This window comes from Penaeus japonicus, unplaced genomic scaffold, assembly GCF_977035675.1.
Source record: "Penaeus japonicus unplaced genomic scaffold, GWHDUDI00000001_assembly GWHDUDI00000014, whole genome shotgun sequence".
Classification (NCBI taxonomy): Eukaryota; Metazoa; Arthropoda; class Malacostraca; order Decapoda; family Penaeidae; genus Penaeus; species Penaeus japonicus.
The window spans coordinates 22,760,543-22,775,542 of NW_028234416.1; the positions used below are offsets into that span (position 1 = coordinate 22,760,543).

The 15,000-nt window shown below is 34.7% G+C and overlaps 1 protein-coding gene across 1 annotated transcript in view; it reads right to left on the reverse strand.

Annotated features, from left to right (window-relative positions):
- Positions 1-15,000, reverse strand: part of LOC122257932 (multiple PDZ domain protein) — a 618,627-nt gene that overhangs the window by 213,986 nt on the left and 389,641 nt on the right. The window contains 6 exon segments of the mRNA XM_086543725.1: positions 1,272-2,840; positions 3,197-3,322; positions 4,182-4,325; positions 4,476-4,565; positions 6,201-7,587; positions 10,962-10,982. Coding sequence (XP_086399851.1) covers positions 1,272-2,840; positions 3,197-3,322; positions 4,182-4,325; positions 4,476-4,565; positions 6,201-7,587; positions 10,962-10,982 — 3,337 coding nt within the window.

Consider the following 15,000-nt stretch of genomic DNA (forward strand, 5'->3'; position numbering starts at 1 on the left):
GAAGTTGGTAACCCAAAAGACCTGGTCACACTGATACACACACACCCCTCTCTCAAACCAGTTATGCTGCTGGTGTCTAAGATCCCAGGTGGTGTCAGATTTCCTTTGCCTGTGTAGTAAGCCACATATCTTATGGCATGGACTTATTTTGCATGTAAAATCCAATGCTTCTATCATCAAAGTTGACATACACTATAGAGCACAATACATTGCTTGTACTCTGCTAATATGTACATTCATGAAAGAGACCTTTCCAGGATCATTGCATAAGCTTGGTATTTGTCATGGGTTACTACTTACTGCTCACCTTCTCATGCAGTGTCATGACAATGGGTCAAATCTAGGCTAGGTTGACTATTGGCTATCTATTTTTTTCTGAAATCTAATGCACTCTCTGTCACTGGGTCAGCATGAGAGGAAAATAAGATCAGAGAGCTTCATGCAGATAGAAGGGGAAGCAGGCAGAAGGTACAAGGACATGATGGGAAAGGAAAAATCTGGTCTAGTGATTCACACTGGAGGAGGAACATGAATTGCAAAGGGCTTGAGACTGGGATTGATATCATATTCTGAGTAAGAACAGTAGTATACTAAAATCTATACATTTTAACATATTTACAGCCACCTATAGATTGTTCATTATTATTTGGGTGTAGGCCTAGGATACAGTGAGATAGTGCATATTTACTAGTGCATATTTATCAGCTTCTACAAAAAATTCATTGAATCTATATTATCATAGGGAACTGAATTACTATTCTTCACAGTAAAGCTGCATAATGGGTAAATAAAATAAGGGGGCACATTTTTTGATGATATAGGATTCCACTGCTTCATATAATACTGTTCACATCATGAAACATTACTTTGATCTGGATAATACAACCAATATAAAAAAGGTGTGAAAAATTCTGAACATATGCAATAAATATCAACAGAATGGAACAATGATGTGAATATGCAGTGTAATTTATGATATTGCCATGGAGGTAAGAGAAGGATATTGAATACTGTACATATAAACGTGGGAGGATAGTTACCTTATGAAAACAGACTGGGAAATAAAATGTGCACATTACATATGGACAGGGTGTAACTGAGAGTAGTTAGGGGATAGTGATGTTGTGCACACTAATAGTGTCCCTTTGGGCTATGTCACAGGTTAGCTTCATGCTATGCCCAATAATTTTTAGTGCCCAATTAGGATGTAGGAAACTAGGAGGATTTGGGGCATAGGCATGAGTGGGCAGAATGCTGATGGGCAGCCTCACCTGGTCAGTGGTGGGGGTATTTGGCGTGGGTGTATCAGCAGGACTGTCGTAAGGGGAGACTGGCTGCGTGGGAACTTGAGCTGCTAAATGTTCGCTGACGGATCCTTCCACACACCACCAGCCCTGATAAAGGTGCGGGTCTGTTCTCCAGTCATAAGTGTATGCACCTACTGGTGGGTCGTCCAAGGGCAGGTCTAATGGGAAATCATCTAGCATAAGGCGGGTTGGATGAGGGGCATTTTCTATATGGTCAGTACACTTAGTTATAATAGGAATAGGAAGAATTGCTGCAGGTTCTGTTTGCAGGTTATCAACTTTATGAATCTCCTTAGTCAATGGTTCAATTTCCACTACTGGTACTTCACTTGGTTTAGGTTCATCTTCAGGAGAATCATCCATTGGAGGCACATCTGATGGGGGTGTATCCATCAGGGGAACATCTGATGGAGGTGTATCCAATTTATTTTCTGTAACTGTTCGTCCCTGTACCTCAGAGCTGTTACCAAAACTTCTAAATTGAAGAAATCTTCGACTTGCTGTACTACTTGCACTACTACTGCTTGTACTGTTTTCTTGATCACTATTATTTCCATCACCTTCTGGCACTTGTTCCTGAGTCCTCTGTGCACGTTCATGCCAGTGTGCAAGAGCAGCATGAGCATAATAATAATATGGATTAACTAATGGGTCAGGGTCATCAGGTTCCGATATAGGAGATTCTGGCACAAATTTCACTGGTTCTGGATACAATTCATGAATTGGAGTTGAAGTCTCTGGTATTGGCGGTGCTACTGGGAATGTTACTCTTGGGTCCGGCGGATGATGTCTTTCCGTAGGCTGTATCGGCTGCTGGTGAGAGCTGCCTTCGCTGAGTGGAGTGCTGGCCTGGGGAGGTAATGTGAATGCTGCAGCAACTGTGTGGGGGGTATGGTAGTGATTCCTAGAGGGCATCAGTGGGGTAGAGGCAGTGGTGGTGGTGTGGGTAGTGGTGGGAATGATGGATGAAGTAGTGGTAGTAGTGGTAAAGGCATGAGCCATGGTGGAGCACACATGTTTGGAGGTGCCGACAGAACAGTAAGAAGAAGAATACACAGAAGAATAAGAGGGTGAAGAGAAAGAAGCGTCGAGAGCTGCTGCAGGAGGGTCGGCAAGTATTATGTCCCTAGCCGATGGTTGAGACTGGCTGACACTATCACTGGTAGGGTCAGTGGAGGGGAAGTCTGGCCTAATGGGATCACACTCACGCGCAAAACTAGGACTGTCACTCCCCGGTATGTAAGTCTGTAGGGTATCTCTCATATGAACAAAAGCTTCTTCGGGCGAAGCTCTGATATTGGTGATATCCTTTACTCCTGTGGAGTGAACTACTCCATATGGGTCTGTCACATCTGGCTGGGTGATGGTTTCCATGGCAGGTGAAATAGTGGATGCTGTAGATGGCGTAGTGGGGGGTGCGCAGCTTACCTGGATGAGTTCTGGAGTTGGTGTTCTTGCCGGAGAGATGGAGTTGGGCACTCGAGTGCCCAGGCGGCTTACATCTCGTGAAGGAGGCGCTGAGTTGGCAGGTGTCTGCAAAACACATTACTCTATGTTAATGCTGACTTTGAAATACAAAGCAATAAGGTGAGATTCATATAATCATGGCCACTTAAGAAATATCTATATATCTATATATATATCTATATATATATATATATATATATATATATATATATATATATATATATATATATATATATATATATATACATATATGTATATATTTATATATATATATATATATATATATATATATATATATACATATATATATATATATATATATTATATATATATATATATATGTGTGTGTGTATATTAAGAAACATAACTTGTTTCATGAAATTGGTGAGCAAAAATAAGCATAAGTTTATATAATGCCTTACCCATTGCACAAGACTCTGCACAACAAAAGTAACAGGATTTCCAGTCTTCTTAATGACTTCAACAGCTTTTTCATGGGTGGCACCACGAAGGTCAACTCCTTCAACTTCTAGGATACGGTCACCAGTCTGTTTATGGTAAGAAAATATATACAGGCACAAATATATAACACCTATTACCTGAAAACTTTTTCAGTTTATGTGGATAACTAACACAATAATGGTCGGGATAGACTGGAGAAAAGCAAACTCCCTCCATCCACTCTGCTACTCATTCATAAGTCTGCTATACTGACTAAAGGATATACTTACTTAAAATCAAGTTTCCAAGAACAGAGAGGCCCTGTACGTGTACGTGTGTGGGGCATACTACTTTCCAGTTTTCAATTTGCTTGTGAGTATTAGCCAGGGAATATCTGATTATGTGACAATAAGCTTACTATGCACCGAATGAAGTCCTTTTGGAATGAATTCATTGAACACAGAGCACAGCTTTCATTGTGAAGAATCAAGAGCAAGAAATGTTCAGACAGAAATAGATGAGCTGTTACCTATGGCATATTACTTAAAAATGGGACAGCTTATGTCTTTGAATTAACTAGTCATTGCTCACACTTATTTCCTATTCTTTTTGTTAGGCAAATACAATCTGTAAATAAGCAAACAATATGTATATCCTCAGCAGTAGCTATGGCCTCTCTCAACACAAAACAGGAGAACTGAGACAATACTTCAGATTAACTGAATAGTCTGCATGGAATATCAGTCCTTCAGTTCAGCTCGACTGACAGTTAGAATTGATAATCCCCTTATTATGAAACATGTAACATACCTTTTAGGTTCCATTCTAAACAATCACCAAACATACAACTATTACATTGCTCAATAGAACCAAGTAAATCTAATAATAATGCTATGCACCTAAATAAAAATAAATCACATTAGCATTCATAATTAAGGGAAAAATAAAAGTTAGATTGTTACCCACCTTCAGATGACCTCCCTTCCCTGCTGGAGAATCTGGTAGCACATTCTTGATGAATATGCCAGTCACAGAAGACCCAGACCAGCTAAGGTCAACTTTACCCCCAACGATGGAAATGCCGAGGGAATTCTTGTCATCCCGACGCACCTGATGGAATTAATAGTTATGAAAGGAAAGCAGTGTACCATTGCATAATATATTGTTAGCTAGCATTAATCATCCCTGGTTAGAAAACTGTTAAACTCTTTACTCCTTTCAATAATAATACATATGCTAACAAAAACCCAAACTTTTTACCTCAACAGTGCGTTCAGGACCCCAGTGTTTGCCGTCAAGCATTGGGCTTGCTGTGGATGAACGACCTTCAGAAGGTGTTGCTGTGAGACCCTGTGTGCAGTAATGGCAGATTAATAGATGGCAATGGTTATTTTAATATATAATTTGTCTATGTATTGATTTATACTTATAATGAATATCTGCATTTCTTTTATACAAGTTAAAACATTCTACACATCCATGCGCTGATGTTCTTGATATATATATTCTTACATACTTCTCTGACAAAATCTAATTTTATTTGGTTTAAAATCTTCTAGAAGACATTTAAACTAATTCTACTTCATAAAGAAAATCAAATTAAGCCTAAATGAAACTTATTCCAAATATTTAATACAGCCTGAATCACAAACACAAAGTGCTACAAAATATGTACAGATCAATTAAATATATTACACACTCCAAAATACAATATAATACTGTATTTCCAATACTTACTTCAATCCTACATACATTAATATACATCATTTGTAATAATGGCAATCAACAACGTAAAATAAAACCATTACTTTATATTGATATACCAATTACCTTACCTTTACAATTAATCCTGTGAAAACTTTAAAAAAAAAACATATAAAGAAGCACTAGTTCATGCAATTTGTCAATATAGAACATTAAACTAAGCTTGTTTCTCTATTACTAGCATCAGCTTAAAAATAATAATAATGCAAGAAATCAGAGAAAGTAATTATAGCATATATTGCAATGTCATTTAAATACATTAAAAAATTGTTATTAAATGTTAATAAAAATTGTATAATAATTTTTAAAAAACGCAACTATAATTCATCTCATATTGCTAGGGGAAAATTATTATACTTGATTTTACACAAAATAAATAAAACTGCAAAATCTACTTTTAGGATTGAGAATAATGTACACATCATAAGGAATTTCCTTGGTTAGTCAGACATAGTGTACATGTAAGCTAATTTGTATCCATTAAATATATACTTCAAAATATGAATGAACACATTACATAAGGTACGATATACAATTTTGTAATTATTCAAGTATGACTTCATAACATACTACGATTGAACTGAAATATTTAGAAATTACTTGATAATCATATAATGTCTACATATTACTTTGAAAATACGATAAAGATGCAAACTAATAGATCAAATTTCCAATATCCCCAATGTGACTATTAAATTTGTAAATCATCGTTGGTTCTATATATTTTGAATCACTGAATGAAGTGGTCTCTATTGCGGGAAATATTCTTTTCAAAATCTGCTTTATTTTAGTCCGTTCTAGCATTGCAAAGTATGTAATCTATACTAATAATATGCAGTAGTATAAAATCCTTTACACATATTTTGTCTTGAGAAATTGTGCTGTGAGATATTTAAAAAAAGAATTCAGAAAAAGCAATAGTTTATGATTGCCATGCATACGTCATATAAATCAAACAAAAACTTTACTAGAAAATAATAATGGCTGGCAATTAAGTACTAAACTCACATCCTCTGTTTCCTTGTTTGACATTCATGAGATAAGAATATATCAGTATCAATGAAGTACATGCTTCCAATTTTAACATGATTAACCATGCACCTCAGCTCATTTCAGATCCAGAAAATATTGGAAAATCAAAGTCAGACTACACATATTTACACAAAATATCATGCAAATAAATTCATCTACTCTACAAATGAACCCCATGTTCCTTACTACCTGGGTGACTGTCATATTGGGAATAGTTGTGGTGGACAAAGATGAGATAGAAGGTGAAACTGATGATATAGCAGTGACTGGCGTAGTCACAGTTCTGGTTGTAGTTGAAGAAACAGTTATGGCAGAAGTGTGATTACTGTCTGGTGATAAATCTTTTCTATAAATAACTGGACCTGAAATTGATGACCTTTGGATCTCTTGCTCACTACCGACAGTAGACTGCGTTAAGCTTTCAAATCCTTTGGGGTGTAGAGGCTCAGCAACTATTAATTCTTTATGTGATATACAAACAGGATTAGATTCACTCTTCACAAGTCTATTTGGTTCTCCAACTAGTGGTTCGTTTCTGTACCTAGAGTCTAACGATTGATTACGTACTCTTTGTTCTTGTGGGATCACTTGCTCATGGGCCAAATAACTAGAGTCAGGTATGATCTCACTGTATTGTCTTTCGAAATAAGATTTTTGTATGTGTGGCGCCTCGTCAAAAGATCGGGAAGTCACTATAGAACGCTTCTGAACAACACTTTCAACATCAGTTAAATGAGCTACCACCAACTTTGCACTTGGTGTATTTAAGTCATCTGATAACACGTCACTTACAGAATGGCGATCTGAATCACACTCAACAAATAGGGAACTGCTTCTCTCGGCACTAGAATCAGAGGATTCACTGTGTTCACTTCTCCCTTTAGATTCTGCAAACCTAACAAGTCTTGAAGATGATTGTTGATAAAGATTTGCTGGAGCACCACTGGTAAGTTCTAAAGAGTCTGGGATTTGGAAATCACTTTCGGTCCCTGCTAAATTATTTCCTATTCGGTTGTTCACTATAAATTGGTTAGTAACACTAGGCTCACTAGTCCCAGTTAGAATATGTATATTAGTAATACATTCAGGATTAGTGTAAAGACAAGGTTCCCCTCCAGGAGGTCGACCAGAACTTACTCCATCACCCTGAAGAACCCCTAAAACTTCGTGGTCCTCTGCTTCGGGTTCTAGGCCTACTTTGGGGTTGTACTCTGGATGCGCTTCAGAGACGTTCTTGAAGGTTATTGTAAATGGTCCTTCCTCACTGTCGTCTTCAATATCCTTGTTCTCTTCGCCTCCAATGTGCACAGATGAGATGTTAGATTCCTCGGCACGTGTATCAGCAAGAGTTTCACTCAGAGCGTGTTTGATGTTGATAACAGTAAGTCCTCCGACTTCTGTCTCCGGATGTTGCGGTAGGCTGGAGATAGAGCCTAAAAGATCCTCGTGACTAGGATCACGTGACCTGAGGTCTCTGGTGATGAAGGATGGGGCAGTAATAGAGCGAGTGAGATCACTGTTAATGCCTCCACCTGTTTCGTCTTCTGAACTGTCACCCCGGGGCACATATGGTGACCTGGAAATATATGCTCATTTAGTGTATTTAATTGCAGGTAGATAGTATGACGCATCGTTAGATTAGTATATGCCTATGAGTGTTTGTTTGTGGGTGAGAGTGTGAGTGAGCGAGAAAAGAAGAGAGACAGAGAAAGGGAGATGGAGAGTGTGAAAGACAGACAGTGAGAAACTGAAACTGAAAACAAGTGTGTGTGTGTATGTGTGTGTGTGTGTGCTTGTTTCTGTGTCGAACAGTTACAAATGAAATCAATATATAGGTAATAGCAACTTTGGGAGCAATAAATGTGTTAACATTTTGAGTAAATTATACACAATCAACATATTTCAACATTTCAAGCAACTTCTTCAAACATGCATAAACACTTGGAGTTATAATAATGTACAACAATGCATTACAACATTAATTCAGACATCAAGGTAATATCATAATTCGATATAGCTATATTTAGCTTTACATGGATATTCAGCAAAACTATATAAAGTTTATTAATATACAGATAGAAACTACAGGTTTCAAAATAAACAGCATAATATTGAGACTACCCACTAAATCTGAGGATGTATTAAAATAATATTCATCTACAAGATTGCAAAAAGTAACTATTTCAATACAGTTTAGAAAAACTAAAAGAGTCATCTGTATATCTTCGAGTAATTTAATGGATAATCATCTGAAAATGTAAACATATTCATATATAAATTTTAACGTCAAATTAATACAATTATTTGGATAATAAGTATCACGTTTTTTGTTAATAATTGTTATGAATTCATAAGTTGTCTGAACCCAGAAACTGTAAACATAACTCTCGATGGAATATGAAATATATCTGTAAAACCAAAACTTTGCTCAATGTCTGCTATTCAACGGCCGCATTCATAAACGATGCGATTATCTTTTGAGAACAGGTTTTGCATGTGCGATCGTATTCATGGTCAATGTGACGTGAAGCAAGACGATGCTGATCGGCTAAAAGTTCTATATATTGTGGGGAAATATTGGATATATAGTAGAGTTCGTGCGCTAGGGGGTACCATTGAAATTCATTTACGAAGGAAAACAGTTTTTCGATTATAATATTGGAGCTTTAAAATGCTATGATATATATATATATATATATATATATATATATATATATATATATATATACATAGTCTTGTTACAGTAAAAATGTCTCTGCAAGAGCATATAATCTCACTCACCTGATTTACACCTGAGTTAAGTAAGCTGAAAGCTTACTTAACCAAAATCAAGTTTGTAAGATTATTACGTACAGTAACAAATTCCTTAACCCCTGTATTTTGATTATTTTAAAATAGCCCGTTTAAGTATTATCAACCATTGTGATATTGGCTGATAAAAAGTGCCACATCTCGACAGGAAACAACTCAAGGAGTAATGATTTAGCACAATCGATTTGACTAGGCCTTTTGAAAGCGTAGCTATCTTAAAAAAGGATTTTTAGTAGTCTATACCTGGGAGTTCATGAGAAGAGGTGGCAAACTCTGGCTCCTCGCTTGTAAAACTACACACCATTGAACTCGTACAACGGTCGCAAAAGCCCGTTACAAACTCTATTCGCATCATATATGAACACAGCCGTAAAACGTTATTTTCCAGTTGTCCTGTTCATGCAGAAAAAGAGTTTGTATTGTTATGATCACTTACCTCTGAAGAAAAGAAAAACATGATAAAGTAATTGTTCCAAAAACAAATATGCATGCTGGATGTCTTACATGATGAATATCATGATTAACTGTTAAATACATATAAAGTTATGTTCATGCACACTGTCTGTCCAAACAGCAAGCTAATTGCATAAATAATGAAGCCAATATGTGTCGGGTAATACACTGGTACATTATTCTCTGCATTTGACTGATGTCCCAATTCTACAATATGTCTACCGTACATATCTATTACACACTGTCTTAGGCAGGGAAGCCAATGACATATACACTATACATCATCATACAACAACCACACTTCTCATATGTCATGCATTAATCATTCCCCCACCTCAATACATCAGCCATCCATTCATCGAACTTATGTCGCAGATTTACATTAACATCACACAGACAACAGTGAACACATTTCTAATAATCTTTTGCTGCATCAATATTTCCCTCATATACAATACTGATACTCACACCAGAAGAGATTTACCCTACAATACAAAAACACACACCACGAAATAACAAATACTAGCACGTGTTATAAAACGAAAGAAAAATAAAGATTCGCAGTCATCACTCACAAAACTATCACTTGTAACTTACATCTAGACAAAAGCTATTAATGCTGCTCCTATACTAATTCTGGCAGAAGTTATCACATACTGTCTTATCCATTAGAAAATCATTTTCATTCTAGTCTAGCAAACTTAGCATCTAAGTTAAAAGCTGAATTAGGGATTATCATTGCATGAAAACTATCACATATCCAAATTCTTAATATGTTAATCCAGTGTCGCATATATGTGCCATCAGGTTCTATGTCTTTCCTAAGCCAACCTTTCAATCCTTCATGGAAGACGTATATAAATCTTTTCAGTGCATATATTTCCAAATAAACCAATACACAAGTTGGATAACCTTAAGTACTTGCTAATTTAACTCCTTATATAGTTCTGGATAGCCTATCATACCCTGGAAACGTATCTATACAAATTTCCTTTCTTCTCAGTTCTCTTTCCTCAATATATCTGCCTAGAACATGTACCATTTACCTTACACCCTAATCGTTACAAGCTGTACTCCTTGCTCTTTGTTCTCTTCTCCAAGGCAATTTATAATAAGATGGTTTGTTTCTTCTTTTCTTCACACTTAAATATGAAGGCCGCACCAACACTGTAATTCAAATAGCAAAGCCACCAAATGATGCAGAGGCAGAAATAGAACAGATCCAAAGCTGTGTAAACGTGTAACACGGATGTTTTTTTTACCACGAAGAGCAGTTTTAAAAGTAAGAAAATGAATGAATATGCAAACGAAGAACAAAAAACAAAAAGTATTTCAGACAGACAAAGGACAAACAGAACTCATATGTAAATAAAAGGTGGTCAAATACACACTTCAGCAACAACATTCATTTTGCTGCATGAACAGTAAAACAGAGAACAATAAACTTATGAAAATTAAGGTTACATAAACAATCGTAAATCACTCGTTAGAGGACGAAGGTTAATCCATTATAACAAGGAATGGAACAAGGAAAGGTTAAACAGCGACAAAATAAAAATAATAAGAACAAAAAAGGAGTAAGAAGAATACCAAGGAAAAGGATGTTACCAGGAAAGCACAAAGGAAAACGAAAGGTCAAGCTAGGTTGGCACATGGCACAACCACAATCACTGCCCGAAAACTTACCGGTAGTACTTCGGGAAAATCCTGGACCGGCAATAAAGCGAAATAGTAGATGAGATAAACCAGTATGACCAGGAAACTTTGGTTGGGGCAACAGGTGGGAGAGAGAACAGGGAGGGGAACCAAAGAGAGTTCCAGGGTTAAGAAGAAATAAATAAAGAGTGTAAAGTAGATGCGTTCTTTGAGGGGTAAAGAAACTACTAACGATAAAAAAAATGTCAAAGGTGGATCATAAGTACAGTAAAAGCTTGTGTCTTTTCATTTATATGTGCTTTAATGTGTGTCTGCGTGTACGCGCACTCGCACACACATGTCTTCCATATTATTGGGTTTCTCCAAACTAAAAATCATTGAAGGTGAATTTTATCTAAAGTAAACAAAACCGTGTGATCGTTTCATACCCAACATGAGCAAATGTTTCACTCTATAAATAATAATTTCAACCTGAATGTATTTTTCTTCATTACGGAGACACATCAAGGCATACAAATTGATCCTGTATATCACCAATATTCAAGTTACTAAATTACAATGTGAAGAATACCTTTTTTAACAATTTAAAAATAATTCGACATACTTCTGATTTACCAGAAATCATGTTATTTTATTATTTACTAGAAATTATGTTTTCATTTTATAATTCTTTTTCTTTATTATATTATTTACTAGAAATTGTGATTTGCGTGTGTGGATGTCTCGATGTTAAGTACAAGAAGGTAAGAGAAAATCTAAATAAAAACATGAAAGACAAAAGGAAAGGATGAGTCACGTAACGAAATGGGGAAGACATGGTATTAAACAAGAAAGGGGATAACGTTGAAATGGGAAATGGTGTAAAACAGGAAAGATAACGGTAATTAACGGAATTAAGTCAGGGCAAGAGATCAGAAAACGGAAAAGGAAAACGTAGCACAAATAAATATATAGTGTTCAAGCCATAACCAAGAACAATATCACAATATAATTATTGAACATGACAGAAAAAAAATGTTTCTGAGTTTGTTGCTCACATTAACAATAAACATATTATAAATCTCTACAGTATTAGCAAATTATCTCAGTCAGTATATGCAAAGAGGCAATGTATCAGAGCAGTGTTTCCCATACTTTCTTTTGGTCGTAACCCTTGTGCTTCATTCGGGGGGGGGGGGTTATTTAAGTGTTTTCCTTAATGATATTAGCGATTTTTTTCTTGATTTATTCATAACTAACTTCATAATGCAGAATCTGAATGTTGCTAAACATTCCGAACTTATGATGTTTTCAAGTTCATAATTTTGTCGTCATTATATTTTTTTCCAAGCCGTCCAGCGACCCTCACGTGTATCCTTGCAAGCCTCACTCGGGTTGCGACCGTGGATTGGGGGAACCACTGCCTCAGGAGACCCGGTGATAAACTTCATACCCCAAGATGAGCTTTTTTTCATGCTGTACCAGAACATCTCTCTCTTTTTTCTCTTTTTATTTTCATCTTCCTTTCTTTCTCTCTCTCTCTCTCTCTCTCTCTCGCGCGCGCGCGCGCGCGTGTGTGTGTGTATGTGTGTATGTATGTGTGTGTGTGTGTGTGTGTGTGTGTGTGTGTGTGTGTGTGTGTGTGTGTGTGTGTGTGTGTGTGTGTGTGTGTGTGTGTGTGTGTGTGTGTGTGTGTGTGTGTGTGTGTGTGTGTGTGTGCGCGCACCTTCACTCTCATTCCATGTAGCCCACGTGTAAATAACATAGAGAAGAGCTGAAGTTTATCTCCGTCCCCCTACTACAAAGCTCCGACTAAATTTATTCCAAGACCTATTGCATCGTCACATCCAAAAGAATAAACACAAATTGCAGTAAAAAAGACAAACAAGTAGTTAAGGCACTAGAACTATTCTGCAAAGCGAATCGTAATGATAAAATATAGCAATTAAATAGGGGACAAACTGTAAACAAGAATATAATGACAACGGATGGCATCGTTGACTGTAATGAGGATATCATTATTGATATCAACTTAAAAGATTGATAACGATAACAATAAAGGAAATATGATATATATATACATACATACATACATATATATATATATATATATATATATATATATATATATATATATACATAGTATATATATAAGAATAGTAATGGTTATACTATTGAAATGATGAAAAAAATAAGGATGGTTATATTAATAACAATTGTCATGATAAAGAATATAAAAAGTTACAGAAAGTAATAAGTAAAATAATAAACATGACTATAATAATAATAATAACAAATATAAAAGTAATATAAACTATAACAGCAGTAGAGTGTGATAATATCCATAACAATATATAAACATATATGTATATATATGCATGTATACACAAACGCGCGCGCACACACGCACACACACACACACACACATATATATATATTTATATATATACATGTATACATATATTTACATACATACATACATACACACACACACACACACACACACACACACACACACACACACATATATATATATATATATATATATATATATATGTATGTATGTATATATATATATATATATAAATACATATATACATATATACATATATACACATATATACACATATACACACACATATACACACACATATATATATCATATATATATATACATTGTCATTTTATCATCATTATAACTATTGTCGTTGCTATTGCTAATGTCATGATCATCACTGCCAAAATCAATATCATCATCAATTATCATTACCGTTATTATCATCCTTATTACTACCTCTGTTATTAACATTAATGTTATCATAACAGCAGCATTAATTATCATATCAACAATAATAACAATAATGATGATAATAACAGTAATAATAACAATGATAACAATATTAGCAATAAAAACAATAATAACAATGATGCTCATGATAATGATTAACAATAAAAATAACAACAATAATGACATAACAATAATAATGATAATAATAATAATAATAACATTAATGATAATTATTATAGTAATGATAATGATAATTATAATAACAATAATGATAGCAATAAATATAATAACAATAATGATAATAATAATGATAATAATAACAATAATCATAATAATAATTATAATAATAACAATAATAATAATAATAATAATAACAATGATGATAAAAAGATACAATGATCACAAACGTATTCAGCATGATGAGGATAATAATGGTGATCCTAATCCTAAAATAAAGATAATGATTAAGATGATGCCAGGTCATATGATAACAATAACGGTTATCATATTTCATCATCATCACCATCATCATCATCTTCACCACCACCATCTTCGTCACCATCATCATCACCATCAATAACATTAAAAAAACTAAAAAGAGGTATAAATAACAACAACGTTAACATCGGCATCAACGAATACCAAGAGTGTTCAGAAATGAACGGCATCAACGGATATTCAATTCGTAAATTCGCAAAGTGGCAACTGTCTCCCGGCAACAACCATACATGCTCGATCTTCAACTGGTGTCAATTGAGCTCAGGTCAAGGTCGCCATGCATATTTAGACTAGATATGTACACTCTTTTGGAGAGTTTTCGTTTTTTATTATATAAGGTCAGCCAATAGAGGAAATAATTCAATTTTGGAGTGGGAGGACGATTTATTTTTTTTTTAGCTAAAGAAAAAGGTGGGAGGGAGACTATTACAGAGAAAATATAATCGCTTGCAAGGTACATTAACAAGAGCGATGTTTTTTATATTAATGCGGATATGAATAGAAAAACAAGAATATGTCTCTATGTACATCCTGATACTAATAAACAAACTCCATTTTGGATATCTGTTCGGTTTGGGTAAGAATGCATACAAAATTTAGTTAAAAAAGGAAAATGTATAGAAGGTATATACATGTAGATATACACGAACATTATATATATGTATGTATGTATGTATATATATATTATATATATATATATATAATATATATATATATATATATATATATATATATTATATATATATATATATATATATATATATTATATATATATATATATATATATATATATATATATATTAT